The sequence below is a fragment of the Giraffa tippelskirchi genome, chromosome 7, assembly GCF_054371585.1.
Source record: "Giraffa tippelskirchi isolate mGirTip1 chromosome 7, T2T-mGirTip1v1.2.pri, whole genome shotgun sequence".
Classification (NCBI taxonomy): Eukaryota; Metazoa; Chordata; class Mammalia; order Artiodactyla; family Giraffidae; genus Giraffa; species Giraffa tippelskirchi.
Genome location: NC_137281.1, coordinates 131,408,748 through 131,432,173, shown reverse-complemented (window position 1 = coordinate 131,432,173; position 23,426 = coordinate 131,408,748). Strand labels below are relative to the sequence as shown.

General features: G+C 36.6%; 1 protein-coding gene across 48 annotated transcripts in view; it reads right to left on the bottom strand.

Moving 5' to 3' along the window:
- KIAA0586 (KIAA0586 ortholog) overlaps positions 1-23,426 on the bottom strand; it is a 196,956-nt gene that overhangs the window by 173,011 nt on the left and 519 nt on the right. For 6 of the 48 annotated variants that reach the window (XR_014059363.1, XM_081509634.1, XM_081509624.1 and 3 more), the window contains exons 2-9: positions 21,115-21,185; positions 18,556-18,625; positions 17,341-17,410; positions 11,198-11,372; positions 9,562-9,783; positions 7,123-7,276; positions 5,240-5,407; positions 3,495-3,618 (exon numbers count right to left, since the gene is read on the bottom strand). Coding sequence is in view for 44 of the 48 variants with exons in the window: in XM_081509634.1 (XP_081365760.1) it covers positions 3,495-3,618; positions 5,240-5,407; positions 7,123-7,276; positions 9,562-9,783; positions 11,198-11,372; positions 17,341-17,410; positions 18,556-18,580 (938 nt within the window). In the remaining 4 variants the exon portion in view is untranslated. Of the gene's footprint in view, positions 1-3,494; positions 3,619-5,239; positions 5,408-7,122; positions 7,277-9,561; positions 9,784-10,780; positions 11,373-12,395; positions 12,464-17,340; positions 17,411-18,555; positions 18,626-21,114; positions 21,186-22,108; positions 22,391-22,837; positions 22,956-23,177; positions 23,290-23,426 lie in introns of those variants that run through there. The other 42 variants (XR_014059361.1, XM_081509640.1, XM_081509631.1 and 39 more) reach the window with 17 other exon arrangements.

Below are 23,426 nucleotides of genomic sequence, written 5' to 3'. Positions count from 1 at the left end.
CATTAAACAGCAACAATAAGAACAACAACAACCAGCAATAACAACAAACCCTGGTGGGAGGGTGGGAGTTGATGGAAGAATCTTATTTCCAGAACTGGCCCATTAAATTATTTTAAATGTCTAATTTTCAACAAAAAGTTGTGAGATATAAAGAAATAGGAAATATAGCTCAGACACAGGAAAAATAATATCAGTAGAAAGTATCCTTGAGGAACTCCAAATATTGGACTTAACTAGAGAAAGACCATAAATTAGCTACTATAACTAGAGAAAAACATCAGTCCCTGGGTTGGGAAGATCTCCTGGAGGACAGCATGGCAACCCACTCCAGTACTCTTGCCTGGAAAATCCCATGGACAGAGGAGCCTGTCAGGCTACAGTCCATGAAGTTGCAAAGAGTCAGACACAACTGAGCGACTAACACTTTCACTTTTCAAAAGAATGAAAGGACTGATGCTGAAGTTGAAGCTCCAATACTTTGGCCACCTGATGCAAAGAGCCAACTCATTGGAAAAGACCCTGATGCTGCGAAAGACTGAAGGCAAAAGGAGGAGGAGGGTGGCAGAGGATAAGATGGTTAGATAGCATCACTGACTCAACAGACATAAATCTGAGCCAACTTCAGGAAATAGTGAAGGACAGAGGAGTCTGGTGTGCAGGAGTCCACGGGGTAGCAATAAGTCAGACATGACTTAGAGACTGAACAACAACAACAAAAATTGAAATGAAGTCTTGGGAATTCCCTGGTGGTCCAGTAGTTAGGACTCCATGCTTTCACCACCCCATACTTTCCAGTGGTAGGACTCCATGCTGAGGGCCTGGGTTCAAGGAACTAAGATCCTACAAGCCACAGAGCAAGATCAAAATAAATAAATAAATAAGAATGAAGTTTCATCAAACAAAGAACATCAAAAAAGATAAAAGCTATTGGACTTCTGTGGTAGTACAGTGGATAAGAATCTGCCTGCCAATGTAGGGGACATGGGTTCCATTCCTGGTCTGGGAAAATTCCATATGCCATGAAGCAACTAAAGCTCATGCACTACAACCACTGAGTCCGTGCGCCATAGAGCCCATGTGCCATAGAGCCCACGTGCCATACAACCCACATGCCACAACTACTGAGCCCAGATACCTAGAGACCATCCTCTGCAATAAGAGAAGATACCACAATGAGAAGCCTGTGCGCTGCAACAAAGAGTAGGCCCCACTTACTACAACTAGAGAAAGCCCCCAAGCAGCAACAAAGACCCAGAGCAACCAAAAATAAATAAATAAATAAATAATTTTTTTAGAAAAAGAAAGAAATTCTGGAGTTGAAAAATACAGCAACTGAAATGTAAAATTCACCTGACAGGCTAAATAGCATATTCAAATTGGTAAGAGAAAGAATCAGCAAATTTAAAGATAGGTTAATTGCAATTATCCAGTTTGAGGAATGGGCTTCCCAGGTAGTGCTAGTGGGAAAGAATCTGCCTGCTAATGCAGGAGATGCAAGAGACTCGGGTTTGATCTCTGTGTCAGAAAGATCCCCTGAAGTAGGAAATGGCAACCCACTCCACTATTCTTGCCTGGAAAATCCCACAGACAGAGGAGCCCGGTGGGCTATAGTCTATGGGGCTGCAAAGAGTTGGGCATGACTGAGCGATTGAGCACAGTTTGAAGAACAGAGCCAAAAAAAAGAATGAAAAAAACTAAAATTCCTAAGACCTGTCAGATACCATCAAGCATACCAATATACAACACAGCCCCAGGAGAAAAATAAAAGGGCATGTGTAATATTTAACTGTGTAAAAAAATAATGGTCAAAAAATTCCCCAACTTAATGAATATTAATTCATTCATCCAAGAAGATCAACAAAATTTTAGGAGGATGAACTCAAAGAGATCCACGTTTAGACACATCAAACTGTCAAAAGACTAAGACAGAGAGAGAATCCTTAAAGATAAAAGTGATTAATTATATACAAAGTATCCTTAGTAAGATTAACAGTATATTTTTCATCAGAAATCATGAAATCTAGAAGGTAGTAAAATGATATATTCAAAGCACTAAAAGGAAAAGAGTATCAACCAAAAATTCTACATCTAATAAAACTATCCTTCAAAGATAGAAATAACAACATTTCCAGATAAATAAAACTGAGAGCAGACCTACCCTATAGTAAATACTAAAAAGAGTCCCTTAGGGTGAAATAAAAGGACATTATGCACTAACCCAAATCCACATGAAGAAATAAAGAGTATGGGTGAAAGTTAACTGTATAGGTAAGTATAAAAGACAGTATTAAATTATTTGTTTATAACTCTCTCCTATCTGATATAAAAGACAACTGTGTAAAACAGTAATTACCAAGCTGTAGAGACAAGCTTATGATGTATAAAGACATAATTTGTAAGATAATAATAGCAGAAAGAAAAGAGGAGGGAGTCTATCTATATTGCAGTAAAGTTTCTGAATCCTATAGAAATTAAAATGGTATTAATCCTAACTAGATTGTTTTAAATTAAGATGTTAATTGTAGTTCCTAGGGCAACTACTGAGAAAATAACTCAAAAAAAAAGTAGTAAAAAGGCAATAAGGGAATTAAAATGTTATACTAGAAAATATCTATTTAATGTTTAAAAAAGACACTATGGAGGAAGAGTGGAATTAAAAAAAAGACCTAAGATATATAAAAACATATAACAACATGACAGACATAAATCTTACTTTATCAGTAATTACACTAAATATAACAGACTAAAATTGTACAATGTCTCCTTATGAGATTACACAAAACGTAGCTTGTTTAGTTTTTGTTACTAGTTTTCATGACATTCAAGAAAAAATTATAGTGGCTGAATATACCTTGACTCTTACTATTTACTTGAATTTTTAAAAACTTTTTATAATGTAAAGTTTTGAACACAAAAGTAGAATGAGTAGTGTAATGACCTCCATATACCCTTATTTACCTACATCAATAACTAACTTACGGCTATCTTCATTTCATTTATACTTCCAACCTGGTTTTCCCCACCCTGCAATGGATTATTATTGAAGCAAATCCAAGATATCATTTAATCAGAAATGAATAGTAAATAATCTACATTTTGAGAAAATTAGATGCATTCATTTGGTGGCTTAGATGGTAAAGAATCCGCCTGCAGTGCAGGAGACCTGGGTTCGAACCCTGGGTTGGAAAGATTCCCTGGAGAAGGGAAAGGCTACCCACTCCAGTATTCTGGCCTGGAGAATCTCCATGGACAGAAGAAATTGGCAGGCTACAGTCCACGGGGTCACAAAGAGTCGGACACAACTGAGCGACTAAACACACACATATTGTATAGTTATAGAAAAGAGAAAAGATGTATTAGCAGAAGAAAATGGTAACTAAATCTAAGACAATTTTTAAAAGCAATCTTACAAACCCACTAAAATTCCTGAAGAAATTTTAGGAATATTAAAAAAAACTCATTCAATCTAGTTTGTATTCCAATCTCGTTTTTACCTGTTTCTCCTCTCAGGATTCCATCCCATTTTTGACCTAGCTAGTGAGGTTCTGTCTGAAGATTCACTTATTCTCGTCAAAGAATCATGGTTGTTCAGAATTTGTTCCAAGAATCCTACATTTCCTACAATACAAGAAATATAGTATCATTTTTCAACTACTAATTCATTCCTCTTTTATATAATAGCTCACATATATTTGTACTAAATTAGTTTTACATGGTAATGATCTACTCATTTCACTCTACAAGGTAGACTACATATACATCAAAAACTAAATATTTATAACTTATGGAAACTATACCTGTAAAAATTTAGGCCTGAATTAATTTCCATTACAGAAAAAAAGGAGTATGAATGAGAAGTAACATCATGACAAAGCCCTGTATACAGAAATATTTTTATAAACAGTAAAAGGGAGATTTAACAGTTTCTTCATAATTAGTACTGGTTGAATCTTCCTTTTAGCCTCATCTTTAATGAGACTACTTGTCAATTTTTTGGGGGGGTTAAGGTTGGTTTATTTATTAAAGATTATATTTTTTTAAATTACTTAAGAGTCTTTAAATGTGTCCAGGACAAGATTGAATGCATTTAAATAACTTCAAAAATGAAAGCTTATACTTAACATTTCTGCTTACTTTTACTATAAATACTATAAGGATCTAAAACAAATTATCATTTATCACGTATAAAGGTTATTAGCATTTTTCTAACTGAACATGATAATAAATGTTAAATTTCTTAGTTTTATTATTCAAACTCACACTTAAAAATAATACAAGTAAACATGATAATCAGCTTACTTTCAACAATGCATTATTTTTTATTTATTAATAACATATTTTTCATTAAAGGTTTAAGTAATAATTTGTAGCAGATAGAATAGTTACAAAGGTTTATCTACAACTCCTACAAAGAATCAAAAGAAGCTTAATTTGCCTGGTATCACTTAAAGAAAAATATTAAAAACACAGGTCCCACTTCAGTTCATTTGCTGTTTTTTTTTAAGTCGCTCAGTTGTGTCTGACTCTCTGAGACCCCATGGACTGTCGCCCACCAGTCTCCTTTGTTCACAGGATTTCCCAGGCAAGAATACTGGAGGAGGTTAGAGTTACTATTTTCTTCTCTAACGGATCTTTCTGACCCAGGAATTAAACTAGTGTCTCCTGCTTGGCAGGCAGATTCTTTACCACTGAGCCACCTGGGAAGTCCACGTGAGGAAATTATAAATCTTAAGTGTGGAAATCTGTTCCTAACTTGAGATAGGTCTAATAAAAGTTGTTGCTTTTGGTGTTTAATCACTTAGTCGTGTTCAACTCTTTCGCAACCCCATGGACTATAGTCCACCAGGCCCCTCTGTCCATGGGATTTCCCAGACAAGAATACTGGAGTGGGTTGCTATTTCCTTCTCCAGGGGCTCTTCCCGACCCAGATATTAAACCCATGTCTCTTGCATTGGCAGGCAGATTCTTTACTGCTGACTTCCCGCTAAAGAATCTACCTGCCAATGCAGCAGACACCAGAGATGTAGGTTCGATCCCTGGGTCGGGAAGATCCCTGGAGTAGGAAATGGCAACCCTAATCAAGTACTGTGCCTGGAAAATTCCATGGACAGAGGAGACTAGTGGGCTACAGTCCATGGGGTCGCACAGTGTTGAAAATGACTTAGCACAGCACAGTGACAGAGTCACCAGGAAAGCCCCTAATAAATGTAGAGTGTGCTAATTATAACTGCTTTATTACCTGTATGACATGAAAGCTCCATATTTTCTTTTTCTTCTACAGGATTTTCCCTCTTTGATATTTTATCATCCTTTGAAACAGGAACAGGAGCAAATCTGCGAGGTGTTGGTGTCTCCAAAGGAGATTTCTGTTTATCAAAACTTGTATCTTCAACCTCTCTTGAAGGTGCTTCAGCAGAAAATTAAGAAAATAATAAATTTAACTTACTTTTTTAAAAAATTTAAATTATAATATTACTCTTCCCCATGTTTTAAAAATAAAACCAAAATTATATAGGATACTCAAGTTATTAACAAATATATAGAAATAACTTCATCCTCACTAGAAATCAAAAGAATATAAACTATAAATACTTTATACTTCAACCTAGTAAGTAAGAAAAAAATATGACCATATTCAGTGCTATTTAAGTTGTGATGAAAATGGCAAAGCCAGACACTGCTCATGGCAATGAAAACTGACAAGGCCATCTGGTACTAAGTATGTGTGCTTAGTCGTTCAGTCATGTCTGACTCTTTGTGACTCCAAAGACTGTAACCCGCCAGGCTCCTCTGTCCATGGGGATTCTCCAGGCAAGAATACTGGAGTGGGTTGCCATGCCCTCCTCCAGGGGATCTTCCCAACCCAGGGATTAAACCCAGGTCTCCCACACTGCAGGCAGATTCTTTACTAGCTAAGGCACCAGGGAAGCCCAGTACTAAGTATAGCAAGTCTCAAAATTCTTATACACTTTGATCTAGAGATCCCACTTTAGTGAGCACAAAACACATTGTTGCTATTGTTCAGCTGACCCAGAGATCGAACCCTTGTCTCTTGCACTGGCAGGTGATTCTTTACCACTGAGCCACCAGGGAAGCCCACAAAACTGACAACTACAAACAGTGAGCATGGAAACCTGAGTTATTGCTATAGCTCTGACATTCCCACTCTCAAGCCAGGTGACCTAGAGCAGGCAGTCATAAACTTCCTGTGCTTCATCCTCCCCCCTTTACAACTTAAAAATGACTCACATTACTTCACAAAAGTTTAAGACCCACACATTTGTGGGAGACATAAAGCAACTTGCAAGTGTAAGGAGCCTTTAATATGTCGGTAATATAACAATGTCCTAACAAATCAAATGTCAGGAATAATGTACTACATGGATCTTTATATCACTAAAGGGATAGGCTCTGGATTTTCATCTGTTCATTATTCAAATATCAATAACTTGGGAGATAAATTTATTGATAAAAGTTTAAATTCCAAAGGTTTAACACAAATAAGTTGCATATTCCTTTGTTATTTTAAAGAGATTTTTAAAATTTCATTAAAATAGACTTGTATTACTCTTTGAAAATATTTAGAAATAGTTTATAATTGTACTCAGGTGGTTTCTCCCCTGACAGAATGAAGAAACAGTTTGTCAGAGTATTGGTGAACTGCTGACAAGCATTTTCAATGCTGTGTGTATGTGTGTATGTTAGTTGATTAAGTCACATATGACTCTTTGTACCCCCATGACTGTAGCCCTCCAAACTCCTCTGTCCATGGAAATCTCCAGGCAAGAATATTGGAATGGGTTGCCATATTCTTCTTCAGGGGATCTTCCCAACCCAGGTATCAAACCCAGGTCTGCTAGCTAAGTAAAACTTCTAAATTTATGTAGAAGTGCTTCTGACAATTTATGAAAGTTATTAATTAAAACCATTAAATAGGACATGATCCATAACTTGGCTGAACAAGTTTCAAAATAATCTGGAAATTACTTGGCCAAAAAAAAATTCCTAACTTTATAAAATAAAGAGTCTTCCTATAACCTAGTAAACAAGTTTTCTGCTTACAAACTGTAAAGAACATTCATAGGTGGCATCTTTTATTCATAGAGAACTACATATTTTTACCTTGTCTGGAAGTAAAGACATTATGTGAAGACAGATTACTGCTACCAAAATTCAAATGGTCTGGTTTTACAGAATACTTTTCCACTGCTCTAGAAGGAGGTACAGTAACAGGCTGAAAACTATTAGTCTTGAGTGCAGCACTGATGAAATGAGTCTAGAAAACATAAAATAACTTTGTTAATTTCAAATATCACATGAAAGAGTTAGATGACAAAATATCTTGAAATTTATTAACAGACTTGAAAACAATCTATTAGATTTAATAAATAATAACAATATAAACATTACATGCAACTACTCACTGCAGGAGCAATGTCACTGGAAAGACACAGGAACACAAAGACTTGGGTTACGTCTGGCTCTACAGTGTGGCCCTGATCATTTGTTCTAAATCTCAGTTTCTTCCTTTTCACCTCAGAGATGGTTAATCAGATACTCCTGATGGCTCAGGAGACACTGAGACACTACGGTCTCCTAGAGACATTCTCTCTAGGAGAGAATCAGGAGAAAGGGACCCTAGCCCTTGACCTCTACTTAAACCAGAGAATTTAAAACCAAAACATCTCATCTTTTAAATATTGATGATAAGATTTTATTTAAAGGTTTAAAAACAATTGGTAGAAAGCACTAAAATAAAACCATAGCTTCGTACAGTAGCAGCAGTAAAATATTCATTTACATATAAATGGAAAACACAGTGACAACACAGTTAACACTATTAAAATATCTGAAAAGTATACATATCATAACTAATAAAAATGATTTTAAAAGAGTCTTATGCTAGGCAAAACAAAACAAAACAAAAAGAATTCTTAAAAGAATTTTACAGAATTCTTAAAAGTGTGCTTAGATCCCTCTACATAAAACAGATGGATGGATTCAAAGAATTTCATTTCATTAAGCATTAACTGAACTATGAAAATACCTTACATGTCATTGAAAGTTCAATTTTCTCAAGTTCCACAAACAAGATGTCTGAATTAGCAAAAGATTTCATTCTTCAAAAATGATAAAGTTAATAAATTATGTGTTTATTTATGGAAGGATAAATGAATGACAGAAAGGAACTTAGAACTATGTTAAAAAAAGAAATCAATGTGCTTTTCAAAAGTGTAATCTCATTCTATCCTAAACAACAAAAATAAAAATGTTTTCTAGGTAAAGAAATCAAGGCTCAGAGAAGCAAAGATTTCTGTAGACTGGGGACCAGCACTCTGATAGGCCCACTCCTGGCCTCTCCAGATGATGTGCTACACACTCAATTTTAGCAATGTACGGAAGTTACTAAAACTTTATTTTATATGCCATAATCATTCCAACTAAAATAATATCAATCACATCAAGATTTCAAGACAAACCCTATTAGGAAGTCTTAAAAATTATAGGATATTAGAGTTCACTTTATGATCTTAAACTGAGCTATAATAAGCTTATTTTTGTATGTTCTTCTGAATGCTATATTTTAATTTTATCTTTAAAAGTTTTTAAGGAGTACTAGGAGTGTGTGCTCAGTTCTGTTCAACTCTTTGCAACCCCATGGACTGTAGCCCACCAGGTTCCTCTCTCCATGGGATTGTCCACGCAAGAATACTTGAGTGGGTTGCCATTTCCTACTACAAGGTCTCTTCCGAAACCAGGGGTCAAACCCTCATCTCTTACATCTCCTGCAGTGACACCACCTGGGAAATTCAAGTTGCACAGTAATAAGGGGTGGAGGTGTTGGTAAATTAAAAACAATGCATTTACAATGCTGGTAATTCACTCATTCAAAAAAATCCTTTTTAAAAACTCTTGAGTACCTGAGTGCTGGGTACCATCCAAGGACTTGGAAATTTCAAAATAAATACACTATACTCTTAGCTGTCTGTGAGGATAACTCTTTTTTATAATAGCCCTGTGCTTCATTCAAAAGGCTAAGAATGTTCATTCTTTTTAACTAGGTAAATGTAGAAGCAAATATGTATACTAGGTGATTCTCATCCAAGGGTGTATATCAGAATCATTAGAGAGCTTTCAAGGATTTCCAGGCCTATCTTAGATCTGGTATCTCAGAATTTCTGACCAGAACAAGCATATGTATTTTTATAAAGCTCTCTGCGTGATTCTGAAGCACTTTGCCAGGCTAAAAACCACTGATATAAACAGAAAACTGCAATGCAATACAAGCCCATTTAAAATGTCATGAAAAGAAATATCACGAAAGAAGAAAAAAAACAATTATAAGGAGAGGTCTCACAAAGCTAGACACCTTAACTAGAATGTGCAGAGTTCTTCTTTTCCACATAAAAGAAAAGAACGATGAACAAACAAATCATCATTTAAGAACTAAAACTGTTACACAATCTAAGGAGATGAACTACTGCAATAATCAGTGAATATCAGCTTAGAGATCCGAGTGATGAAGGGTCATGGGATGTGTGGTCGCTTTATTACAGATACCTGAATATCGATTTGCTGTTGTTGCAGCTTTTCAAGATGCCGAATGTGTTGCTCCATAAACACACTCATCTGTTTTTCATGATCATGACAGTGTAGTGTCTCCTGTTTATTCTGCATGGTTGTCTGCTGCTCTGTAACACGTTGTAACTGTTTATCAGTCTCCTGTAACTTACTGAGTAATTCTGTAACAGAATTAACCTTTGCTTCCAACTCACTCTGCACCTAAAACAATAAAAATATCCAGACATCAAAAATACGCTCAATTATTAGAAAGGTTATATAAAGTGAACTGGTATAGAGAAATTATCAAACCAGAGCTTTTACCCTCTACATTTCTGATGCTTCTAAAGCCTTTTAGAATAACAGAAATAAAAGGCAGAACAGCTATCCTTAACTAGATCTTTTTTCTCTTAAAAAAATACCAAATTTGCCACACAGAATTTTTATTTCATCAGAAAACTAAGATCATGGCATCCGGTCCCATCACTTGATGGCAAATAGATAGGGAAACAGTGACAGACTTAATTTTGGGGGGCTCCAAAAATCACTGCAGATGGTGACTGCAACCATGAAATTAAAAGATGCTTGCTCCTTTGAAGAAAAGTTATGACCAACCTAGACAGCATATTAAAAAGCAGAGACATTACTTTGCCAACAAAGTCCGTCTAGACAAAGCCATGGTTTTTCCAGTAGTCATGTATGGATGTGAGAGATGGACTATAAAGAAAGCTGAGCGTTGAAGAATTCATGCTTTTGAACTGTGGTGTTGGAGAAGACTCTTGAGAGTCTCTTGGACTGCAAGGAGATCCAACCAGTCCATCCTAAAGGAAATCAGTCCTGAATATTCATTGGAAGAACTGATCCTGCAGCTGAAACTCCAATACTTTGGCTACCTGATGTGAAGAACTGACTCACTGGAAAAGACCCTGATGCTGGGAAAGATTCAAGGTGGGAGGAAAAGGGGAAGACAGAGGATGAGATGGTTGGATGGCATCACCAACTCAATGGACATGAGTTTGAGTAAACTCTGGGAGTTGGTGATGGACAGGGAGGCCTGGCATGCTGCAGTCCATGGGGTCGTAGGGCTGGACACAACTAAGCGACTGAACGGAACGGAACTGAAGTGGAAAGTAAATACTTAATGGAAATTAAAAATACTTAAATGGAAGTTAAAAAGCAGGAAATAGTAAAACAAAGTAGGTTTTGATACTTCACTAACCTGAGGCTGAGTTTGGTCAGCAGTCTTGGCTCTCCTACCTATTAGCTCTAAGACCTGATGCTGACTCTGACCTGTTTCTCAATCTTCTCAGTTACAAATGGAGGTCTTTGCATACATGATCTGTATGGTGTCTTCTAGCTCTGAAATAAGGATGTCCAGCTATCCCAGCTACTCAAGACTGAGTGGCTCCCAAGATGAGATACTCCACTGCTAAAACTAAGGAATCCAGGGTTTTCTAGCAGTAACACAGGGATGAGAGTTAAGTCTCATAACTTCTGAAAAATAATACATAACCACAGAGAACAATGAGAATGTCCCTAGTCAACGGCTGGACACAATAACTGCAAAATCAGTGTCTGGTAAACACTTTTACATTTTACAAAGAAATTATGACTATCTAGGAAGAAACAGATATACTTTTATCAGTGGAGCTGCTGTTGCAATGGCGGCGGCAGTTGCTGCAGCCACAGTTGTAGCTGAATCAATTCCACTGGGTGAAATTCTATTCTCCTGCGTAACAGGGTCCTTTTCTGTGCCTGCATCTTCTAAAAGCTGTACCTTCACCTCCTTAAAAACAGGCATGCTTTGAGCTCTGGAAATAAAAAAGGAAAAAAAAATCTATTCAGTAAGCTATACTGAACCATTAGAAGAAATACCTACAAGTGGCAATCTGCTGCAGGTGAATTTTCTTGATTTTTTTAAAAAGATAAATTCCTATTTTTTGCCATCAGCATATCAGTCATTTGGTAAATGAAATCTATTAAGGTGCAGGTCACCACACACTAAAAAAATTAAAAGATAATTCCCAGAAGTCACTGATATTTCAGAAAATATGACTTACACATATGAAAAAGACATGGGCACAATTACAATGATTTATAGACAAGAAGCACAAATCTGGGACTTCCCTGGTGGCCCAGTGGTTAAGAATCTACTCGCCAATGAAGGGGACACAGGTTCAATCCCTGGTCTAGAAGGTCCCACCTGTCGTGGAATAACTAAGGCCATGTGCCACAACTGCTGACGCTCGCATGCGTAGAGCCCATGCTCCTCCATAAGGGAAGCCAGCACAATGAGAAGTTCTGGCACCGCAACAAAGAGTAGCATCCACTCACCACAAACAGAGAACACCCACATGCAGCAACAAAGACCCAGTGCGGCCAAAAATAAATAAAAATAAATTTAAAAAATTTTTTTGAAAGAAGTACAAATTTAAAACATACAGCAAAGGCTCTAAGTATTCAGGTATCAAGGTTTACTCCCAAAGGAAGACAATCCAAGAGGGACTATTAAAACTGCTGAAAAGAATTTCTAAACTTCTAATTCATTTAGATTTAATAAATGTCACTTAATTTATTAAAACAGGCATAAAATGCATTACTAAGCAGTCTGGATTAAAGATGAGTCCAGAAAATACATATTCACAATAAGGCTTTTAACACTTATTAAAAAAAAAAAGACTGGTCAATTTTGTGCTGTGTTTGGCCTAAAAGAAATGAAAGAAACACTGACAAAATTGAAGAGCGCCTAAGGTAAGTCTAAGTAAAATCAGCAGGAATGCGCTTCATCTCCAGCTGCTGGATTTTTAAAGAAGGCACAGAGCTCTTAAACTTACTCCTCTCTGATATTGCCTCATTTCTATTAAGAGCGTCATTTGTCTCGCATTCTCAAAATTTTGAAGTTATCTTAAGTTCTCTACCCTTCAGTTACCTTCTCATACCCAACTGAGTCATCAGCTTTTCTCAATTATTTCATCACAACTGCAGGAATCATGCCATGGAATTATAGAGGCAGGGGAAACCAATAGCCCAGCTTTCCTAATTTTCTTCATTTTACAGATGAAGAAAGAAACCGAGGTCCACAGAGATAATGGGATTTACCTGATCACATCATAGAACTAGTAAATAGCCGAGTTAAGGCCAGTGCCCACAGATCTTCCCATGACATCAGGCTTTCTCTCTCAAAACAGCACGTCTCCCTTCATAATTCTGCTCTAGCACAAAACCATCATCTCTTGCCAACTATTTCATTCTTCCGGTGTCTATTTGCTTAAAAACTTTTCACACAGATTTCACCATTCAAAAATCTAAAATCATTCCTTATAGACAACTGAATAGGCTAATTTCCTATTTGGCATTCCGCTTACTCCATCCTCTGGCCCTGCCCTAGGTTCCAACATACACTGTACTTTCTGTTTCCTCTCAAACCACCTCGCCCCAGTTACACTGCTCTCACTGACTACACTACACCACTCTCACAGGTGACTCCAGGCTTTTTTTCACTCTGTTCTCTCAATCTTCTTCACCCAACTTGCTCTAACCTTCTCCCCAAGATTCAACAAAAGTCTTACCTTTTCAATAAACCTGTTCTTGGGGACTCCCCTGGTGGTCCAATGGTTAGGACTCTGAGTTCCCAATGCAGGGGACGCGGGTTCAACCCTGGGAACTAAGACCCTGCATGCCAAATGGCACAGCCAAAAAAATAAATAAGCCTGTTCTCAGAACACTTCCTCTTGATCTCTCTGTTCATTAATTTCTTTTCATTTACTTTTGATGGGCTTCCCTGATGGGTCAGATGGTAAACAATCTACCCACAGTGCAGGAGATCCAGGTTTGATCCCTGGGTCAGGAAGATCACTGGAAAAGGGGATGGCTACCTACTCCAGTATTCTTGTCTGGAGGATTCCATGGACAGAGAAGCCGGGAGAGACATAGTCCATGTGGTCACACAGAGTCAGAAATGACTGAGGGACTAACACAACACTTACTTCCGATACCATACAATTAAGGCTTGATAGTCAGCCATCCTACGGTTTAAATGGCTTCCCTTGGGGCTCAGCTGGTAAAGAATCCGCCTGCAGTGCGGGAGACCTGGGTTCAATGCCTGGGTTGGGAAGATCCCCTGGAGAAGGGAAAGGCTACCCACTCAGTATTCTGGCCTGGAGAACTCCATGGACTGAATAGTCCATGGGGTCGCAAAGAGTCATACACATCTGAGCGACTTTCACTTTCACAGAATAGACATTTAACAAAACTAACATGTTAACAAAATTAACAATGTATTGAATGTTTCCTCTCACAGCTCTAATCATGCATTCCTCCATCTATGTACCTATTCTCTCCCCAACTAATCTCTAAGCAACCTGGAGTGGCGGGCTTCTATACCACATAAGCAGTAAGAAAGAGCACAGAGTTGGTGCTAAATATACATTTAGCTGACTGAGTGGTGTACTAAGAAAATATAATTCAGATAATCTCTATCATTTAGAATTTCTGTCTGAAGTTTGAATGTGATTTATCCTTTAAGATCTCTCATTCTGTATTAATACATTAAATTGACCAATAAGAAAAATAACATTATAAGGCCAGACATCAACTTCTTTATAAGCTTTAAAATTTTATTTTTTCCAATTATCAAATTAATAAATGCTCAACGCAGCAAATGAACTTCTAAGTATGAAGAACTAGAAAAAATGCACATAATTCGCCCACTCAGAAGAAACCATTCCTTTTTGTCTTTTTCTGGAACTTTTTTTATTCCTAAATCCTCTGAATCTGGCATCTATCTCAATACTACAGTGAAACCGCTCTTACGAAGGCCATTAATACCTCTTCTTGCTCAATTCAATGGACACTTTTCAGTCCTTATCTTTATGTCTGAGCAGCTATCAAACTTAGAACCTCACTTCCTTGGTTTTGTTAAGACCACACTCTTTACCTCTGGATCAACTTTCTGAGTGGCATTTAGAAATCATGTTGCTTTCTCTGCACATCTCTTAAAGATTTGGTTTTCTTACAGCTCTATCCTAAGCCATCTTTTCACTCTCACACTCCCACCAGGCCAATTTAACCACTTCCAGAGCTCAGACTACTATCTACATACAGAAGACTTATATACACAGATTTCTAGCTTAGAATTCTTTTGCTAGTTTGACCTCTATATGGCTCGGTGGGTAAAGAATCCGCCTGCAATGCAGAAGAGACCAGAGATGTGGGTCTGATCCCTGGGTTGGGAAGATCCCCTGGAGGAGGGTGTGGCAACCCACTCCAGTATTCTAGCCTGGAGAATCCCCATGGACAGAGGAGCCTGACAGGCTTACAGTCCATGGGGTCACAAAAGGTCAGACACGACTGAGCACATGGCACAGAAGTTCAATTTACTATCAGATGTTTTTCACTTGGACGTCTCATAGGTACCTTAAACCCCTGCCTATGTCTAAAGTGAAATTTATTTCCCCAACACCTCCCTTTCTCAATGAATACTATTACTGACTATGCATTTATGCAAGCCAAAAATCTGGGATCCATCCTTAGCTCCTTCCTCATGGTCACATCTAAGCATCAATTCCTGTCAATTCTATCTCCAAATTATCTTCCAAACCTGTGCACTCCTCTCCAGGCTAGCATGAGTCCCACCTTCACATCCCACCACTTACCAATGGATTCAGGACCAATCTAACCCATCTCTTTAAAAGATCTTCAAAAAGTTCATAGTCAATTGGTTTCCTAGACTTCAGTCCAGCCCTCTTCTAATCCATTTTTTCATATCTGAGTGAGCCTTGTAAGAAACATATATTTTAAATGATTTGCCGTTTCTCTTTAAGTCCAAACTTCTTTGGTGTAGTTCATAACTCTGCTTACCTCTCCAGCCACAGGAAAGGTCATTCTACCCTTGATCTAGATACTCCAGACAGACTTGTCATTCCTCAAAGGCTCCAACCAGTCAATTACTTTTTTTTACAGCTTTACTGCATATTGTAACATCAAATAGGGCAGATTCTCCATTATCCCATTTTTGTTTCTCCAAAATTAGCTATTCTCCACTGTGTGTATTCTATGTGTTCTTAACAGTACGTGTACACATTCTCAACCGTGTACCCTTTTCAAGTAAATTTTAGAATCACTTTGCCAAATTCCATCTGCCGTTCTCAAAAGAAAAAAAAAAAATCAAGTGACACTGACTACAGCAAAATTTCTCCAGAGACACAACGAGACTATCTTTTAACCCAGTATGAGAGTCATTTTTATGGTTCTGACTCATACCATTCTCTACACTGCAATAACCTTCTCAAAGGCCCTTCCTAGTTTTTCTTTTTCAATTCTGCTTGTTCGGCCTGAAACGGGGAGAGACCTACTGTGAACAAGGAGGAGGGGTAGGAGTCAGTTACCTCTGTCTACTTGTTTATGAACAACTTCTGCCTCTCGGATCTGAGAGTTCCGACTTGAAGGCAAGTTGAGAAAGCCCCTACTGTGGTTGCAAGCAGTCACTTCTACCTGGGGTCAGTTGGTCATCACCTTTTCTCCAACGAATTAGATGTAATCTGGAATTTTTAGTTTATGTACAGAATTTGGGAGACTGCCCCTCCCTCATATCCTTACTTACGCCTTTTCTTATATATTTACAAACTCCAGGATACAATTTACCATCCAAGTTCTCCTCCTAACCACCTATCACATACTAGGAACTGGAGGCTGATCAAATGTCAAAAGGATAAACACCATTAAGCCACGCAACCAGCTTCAAAACTCTGGCTGGCTCAGATCACACTCCTCGTGGTTTTCTGTGCTATGCTTAGTCGCTAAGTCGTGTCCGACTCTCTGCGACCCCATGGACTGAAGTCTGCCAGGCTCTTCTGTCCATGGGGATTCTCCAAGCAAGAATACTAGAGTGGGTTGCCATGCCCTCCTCCAGGGCCTTGTGGTTTAGAGGTAGTATTTATTTTGTTAAATGTTTCCCAGAGTACAATATGTATATTATGAATAACTATAGGTAAAAAAAGAATAAATTTTACTTTAGTAGTTGTAGAGCTCTGGTCCAGGAGTAGAATACATTTCTCACAGGAACATAAATCTCATTCCACCCCCACTAATGATTTTTAAAAATACCCCTGGTGATACATTTTTTCATGTTTAGCACAGTGCTGTTTTCAGGGTTGATTCTGTATTTCATTGGCAGTAAAAATAAAGCTGGAAGGAAGCATTTAGATAGAGGAATAGCCAGTTTTCCTTCAATTCCACTCAGATGCTAAGCTTGTCCCTTTCTCAAATCTTAAGCAGAGATTAAGAAAAAGTCTAAATGTAAGTATTATGTATGTGGTTATATATGTGACTGCTGCTATTAGTAGTATAGTAAAGTGATTAAGAGAGGACTCTTTAGACAGACTACCTGGGTTTGAATTCCAACCCAGTGAATACTTGCTCAATGACTTCTGGAAAATCAATCCCTCTGTGCCTCATCTATAAGACGGGGATTCTGTAACACTGGGACGGTAATGTAATCTATTTTATTGGATTTTGAGAAAATTAAATGAGTTAATGCACATAAAGTGCTTACAAACAATACCTCTTCAACAACAACCACAGCAACAATAATAACTGTTAACAGCCATTGAGTATTTTATACATGCCCAACATCATGAAAAATTCTTTATACATATTATCACTTATATATTTCACATATTGGAAAAAAACAACTTTTTTTCCTAGATGCAAAGCATAAACAAAGCTGATTTTAAAGAAACACAAGAAGCGCCTCGTCTATTTTCTGTAAATGAAACTTACTTTTGTTTTAAAACTGCTCTTAGAGCATCTTTCTGTCCCATAGTGTACTGAGAAATAAAGATGTCATTTGCTGCAAAATAAAAACATGAAAATATACTTTAGATTCCTGGAAATGTATTACATTTTGATAACCTACTCAAAGAAAAAATTTTAATTAAAAAAAATGTTTGGGAATTCAGCAATATGATTTCTCAATTTAAAAAGATAAGAAACAAATTAAGTGACTTGAGTAATAATAGTCATAACTCGAGACTGTAGGAATAAAATTGTGTAGAAACACTTGGGGCCAAATTAGAGAGATTTGTTCAAACTCTAATGAGAACACTGCTTAGCTGAAAACAAAACCAACTACTTTTAAAATGTCATTAAATAAATTTTTTAAAGCATATTTTTAATCTGTTATCTTACCAAAGACTATTCAGCATTTATAATCAGGTATCAAATACCAAAGTATGCAATAGGTTGGCAATAATAAAATTACCTTTACCATCACAAATCATTTTCTGGACTTCAGAGATTTCATTAGTAGCTTAATTTGGAAGGAAAAATGAATTAAAAATGAAAACAAGAAAAAACTGTAAGGCTGTTTAATAAATACCTAAAAAAAAAAAAAAAACCAATGAATATCTAAAACTCTAAAATTCTATCCTTACCAAAGAATTCTTACATGTGTGCTAAGTCGCTTCAATTCTGTCTGACTCTTTGTGACCCTATGGACTGTAGCCAACCAGGCTCCTCTGTCCATGGGATTCTCCAGGCAAGAATACTGGAGTGGGTTGCCATGCCCTTCTTCAGGGATCTTCCTGACCCAGGGATCGAACCCACATCTCTTATGTCTCCTGTACTAGCAGACAGGTTCTTTACCACCAGTACCACCTTGGAAACTCAAATTCTTACATATTACAACATAAATGAACCATGAAGACATGCCAAGTGAAATAAATCAATCACCAAAGGACAAAGCACTATATGATTCCACACATATGGAGGTATAATGGAATATATAGAGACAGGAAGCAGAATGGTGGGAAGGGGAATAGAGTTAGTATGTAATGAGAACAGAGTTTTGGTTGGGGAAGATGAAAAGTTTTGGAGATGGACGGTGGTGATAGCTACACAACATGAATATACCTAATGCCACTTAAAAATAGTAAAAATGGTAAATTTTACATTATGGGTATCTAACCCAAAAAATTAATAAATCTATCCTTTTACCTTTTTGTCTGTTGTTCTCTTCCATTTTATCCAAAGGCAACACTTGCACTGCAACATCTTTAGAAAAATCCTTCAGGATATGAAAGGAAGAAACAAAAGGCATAAATCCACTTTATGATTCATTATTTATTAAGTACCATTTACTAGCTTATGTGACTACTGTGTCCTGGAAGGACACAACTGTTTGTTTATTTATATACTTAATTCCAGCACTGCCATGCTTAGGTACCTTGAAGCTACTCAAAGATTTGTTGAATCAGTAATGAGCTGTAAGACAAGTGAATGAATGGGAAAATGAAAAAGCAAGCAAGTGTGGTCCTGAAATTCAGGTTCAAATCCCAATTTGCTACTTTCAGCAGAGCAACCCATGTAATATTTCAATGGCTATAGTTAAACGTAAAAACATGATTCACTGTGAGACAAATGTAGTTCATAAGGATGTCCAATGCACAGCACTACACCAGAAATTAATTTTGTCACTGAGCTATAATGTAGTCTCAGAGGACTTCTCTATAGACATGACAACTATTGCCAAACAGATTTCTGCTCACATGTGTACCCCAGGACTTCACTTCTAAGATTCTATTCACCACTAAGACACCATGACATTTTAAGTACTTGGTTCATTTAACATTGCTTCACCTTCCTTAGGCGCATATTTTTCACCCTGCTAAATAATTAAGTAGAAAAGAAAAAATAATAAAAGAAAATTGATACAAGCTATCTGCTGATAATAGGTGTTAAATTCCTAAAAATAGCCAATGAGACTAACAATATAGTGGAATGCATCTGGGAAATCAAAGAATTCCCATAAAACAGTAAGAAAAAGCACAGCACATAAATATGTATCCAACAAGAGAATAAATACAGGTGGTAATATAAATGAAAAAAAAATTTCTCCTTCACTAATAATGAAAGAAATACAAAATCAAACAATGTGATGCCTTTTTCACCTATCAAAACAGCAAACTTTATGTTTGTTTAATTTTAATGCTTCATATAAATGAAGATGGAGGGAAATCGACTAATTCTACTCATGACCTTGCTGGAGAATACATATTGATACAGTTTTTCTGGAGGCAATTTAGAAATATTACAAAACATGTGCATATTCTTTTAGTTAATAATTTTACACCTAGAAATTAATATAAGAAAGGGAGCTCATATACAAATCAGAATTTTCATCACCTGGTTGTACATTATAAAAATTTGGGGGGAAAAAACCTCAATGTCAAATAATAGGAATATGAACATATAAACTATGGTACATACATACACTGAAATTCTGTGAATTTATTAAAAGCTTCTAAGAAAAAAAATCAATGATATGCAACAGTAACTTTAATATTACTTAGTTATAAAATAGTGTGGTCCCATTTCATAAAATATACATACACATAGAAAAAAAACTCAAAATGTTAACAGTACTTGATTTTATATACTTGTGGAATTTCTTTTTTCCTTCTTCTTTTTGAATTTTCTGTAGTGATTTTAAGGTTTTGTTTTCTTTCTGTACATGTATAAGGATTTGCTCCTTATAGTAGGAAAAGGTATCTCTCATCCTCCAATAGTAGGAATAAACAAGTATGAATAGGAGCAAATCTAAACATGAGCATATTGGACACAAACTTCTTTCACTTTCTCTTTAAAACAGCATGGTCAAGTGAATAAACAATATAATCTTAGCCCTTACTTATGAAATAAAAACGTAATGCAAAAAGGCTGCAGTTTGTGTTCATGGTAAAATGATAAAACACTAGGTTTGCTTTGCACGTATATTTTATATTAGACAAATCTACACAAAACAAGCTGTTAGCCCATATTAAATCTAATGGAATCCTGCCTGATGATCTTCCAAAGATCACCCTTTTATGTTCAATTATACAATAATAACATATCCATACATTTGGGAAATTATTTAATAGAATTAAAATACCATTAATCTTTAAATAAAGCCTCCTCAAAAAAGAAATAAAAAACATCAACCCAAAGGGTAGGCATTTATTCAGAAACCAAGTACAGCACATAATTGTATCTTTTTATGATGAGCTGTTGGCAAAGTTCATAAGTAAATAGCTCTAATACCATTTTTAGTTTACTTGTTGAATTCACAATGTATAGTCAAATATACGATAAGTATAATATAGTCAATATAAGTATAGTATATAAGTCAAATATAGTATATAAGTCAAATATAGTCAATATTACGATAAGTGGTCAAAGTCTAATTAAATTGTGTGACCAAACATGTTTATAAACAAATATTTTCAGCATTATAAATAAAAACTGATGTTAAGATGAGAATTTCATGTTATTAGCTTTTAAATACCTCTCAAAAAAAAAAAAAGCATACAAAAGGCTTCAGAATACTTAGAATGAATTCACACTTCACTTTTTTTAAATTCTGTTGTTACAGCTCCTAGCAGTTTGTAAAAATATGTTTTTGGTAAGCGAACTTTAAATAAAAACAAGGCCTATTGCTAATCAAAATTTTAAAAAGCCTTATTTGACAATACTTAAAATTTTAACATGAGCATAATTAAGAATTGTTTTGCTTACACTTTCTGACACAGTGGGATTTTCTACTGGAGGCTGCTGATAATTTCTGGCAGAAGTTAAGTCTGATGAACCTAACAAAATAAAAGAATCAATTTTAGTGAGTTTTAAATCAGAATGTGTCCTTTAGAAAATGTATAAGCATAATTCAAGAACTTTAAATTCCATATTAATGCAAAACCTAAACTGGAAGCCAATCTTCACGCAAAAAGCTTAAAATGTACTTATATCTATACCGATGAAGGTTTTCACATCTGATATTTTGGAAGATAAGGGCTCAGAACTGTCAATCAAATGAGATAAGTACAAAAAGTTATACAACGAGTTACACTATTGAATTAGGACAAATCATGTGTGCAAATCACTTGCCAGGAAGAAAACATGTGCATGATATAAAAGCCTAATTAAACCACAGGCCTAGGTTATGGTGAAACCCCCAAAAGTAGCACTATAAAAACTACTTGATTTATTCTATTTTGGACTTATATTTATTAATCTGAGGACCAGTGACGTGGGTAAAGCAACATGCTATCTTTACTTCCAGGGAGCTCAGACAAGTTAAGCGAATTGGATTATAGATGCCATCAAAAGGCAGAAATTGTGCTTTTCTACAATTCCAAACTGTATAGCATTATCCAAACAGAAGGCAAAAATCCAGCCCTACTGGTGAAAAGCACATCACACTAGTTAAGTGTGTCCATCACAGATATGGACAAGAATAGTGCGCCAAAGAAACACGCAAAGAAAAAATAAAATACGAAATGTTTTATTCATTCCATCTATTGAATATGATTCGATGTAGACTAACCGTGCCTGGCCATTTTCCCAGGAAAAGGGGTCATTTTTCTAACGACTGTACAAGCGAGACATATCTTGTATTTAGGAATTTAAACATTAAAAATCCCCTAGGTTTTGAAACACACACAAACCGAAATGAAAAGAAACACTAAAGATTTACAAAATCGAAAACTGGTTGAAACTATTTGGAATCACATACCACATAACGTTCCATTCAAGCTCTTCCCAGTTCTAACAGGAAGACGTTTATTTGCAGACAACGCTGGAGGAACACGGGACAATTCATCTTTCAGCAAAGCCAAATTATTTCCCTGATTTGGAGAAACTATTTCGCGAAGTCTCCTCGCTGGTATTTTAACCTTTTTTTTCTTTTCCAGGCAAAACTCTGAGCCTTTCATATTACTGGTAACAAACCTAGTCCCACAGTTCTGAACAGAATTTTCTGCTGGGTCCATAAACCTTCAGAACAAAATTTCCACCGCTATGAGGATTTAGGGGGGCCGGGGGAAGGGGAGAAAAAATAAGGGAGGAGTATGATAAAGAAAACGTGAATTTCACGTGATTTTGAAACATGCAATCATCAACTTTTACAAAACAATGCCTAAACAGACTATCCACAAAGCTAGAAATTTCCATTTGGTATTTGACCCAGGATTTATTTACCCATTAATCCCACTCAGTCTATTAATGCACCACGCCAATGAGTCTGAAAGTGAGGATGACAAGAGAACGGCCACAAAAGCAGTAATAACAATAACACAGAGTACTCCCCTAGAGTACTCCCGGAGAGACGGCAGTACAAAGGAAACCAGATGCGGATGCGAGTTAAAATTTGAGAGGGAGTCAAGCAGGCAAAACGAAATGCTTTTTTTCCAAAAACACCCACATAAGAAGCTTAATAGCTTCCTTTAACCAAAGAGTCTTACACACCCCTTCAGAAGCAATCATCAGACACCTAAATTCACCCTTCCATGTCTCCCGAAAGCCCGGTAACTTCAGAGTCACAGCTCTAACCTGACAACAAGTTCAGTTGCCCGCTGGTCAACACCTACTTCCCTTTAAGCCCGCCCTTCAAACACAACACGCAGGCGCGCCCTGAAATCGTCCAAATCCTCCAACCAAAAAGCCAAACACTGTCGGGTGCTTCTCCATCCCTCTCCGGGTGGAAACAAACGGCCGGCGTGAAACGCTTAAAACGGGTATAAATTTTTTGTTTTATTAAAGGCAGTAGTACATTGCCCCAGAAGACTTAAAACACTGCATAACACCTGAGTCTCATCCAGGATCTGAAGAACTCCCCACCTAGCTGGTTATACACTATTCTTGTTATTAGGGACGGTTTACAGTGATGCTCTTGGAGACAGTTAGGGACGCGGGATTAAGTAAATTAGTTTTACAAAGAGTTTCGACAGATTCGTGTTGATATCGGCGAGAAAGTCAGAAATATAGAGTTTTGTCTAAGAATAGAGTAAAAAAAAAATAATCATCATGGTTCTTAAAGATTCGTTTATGATACC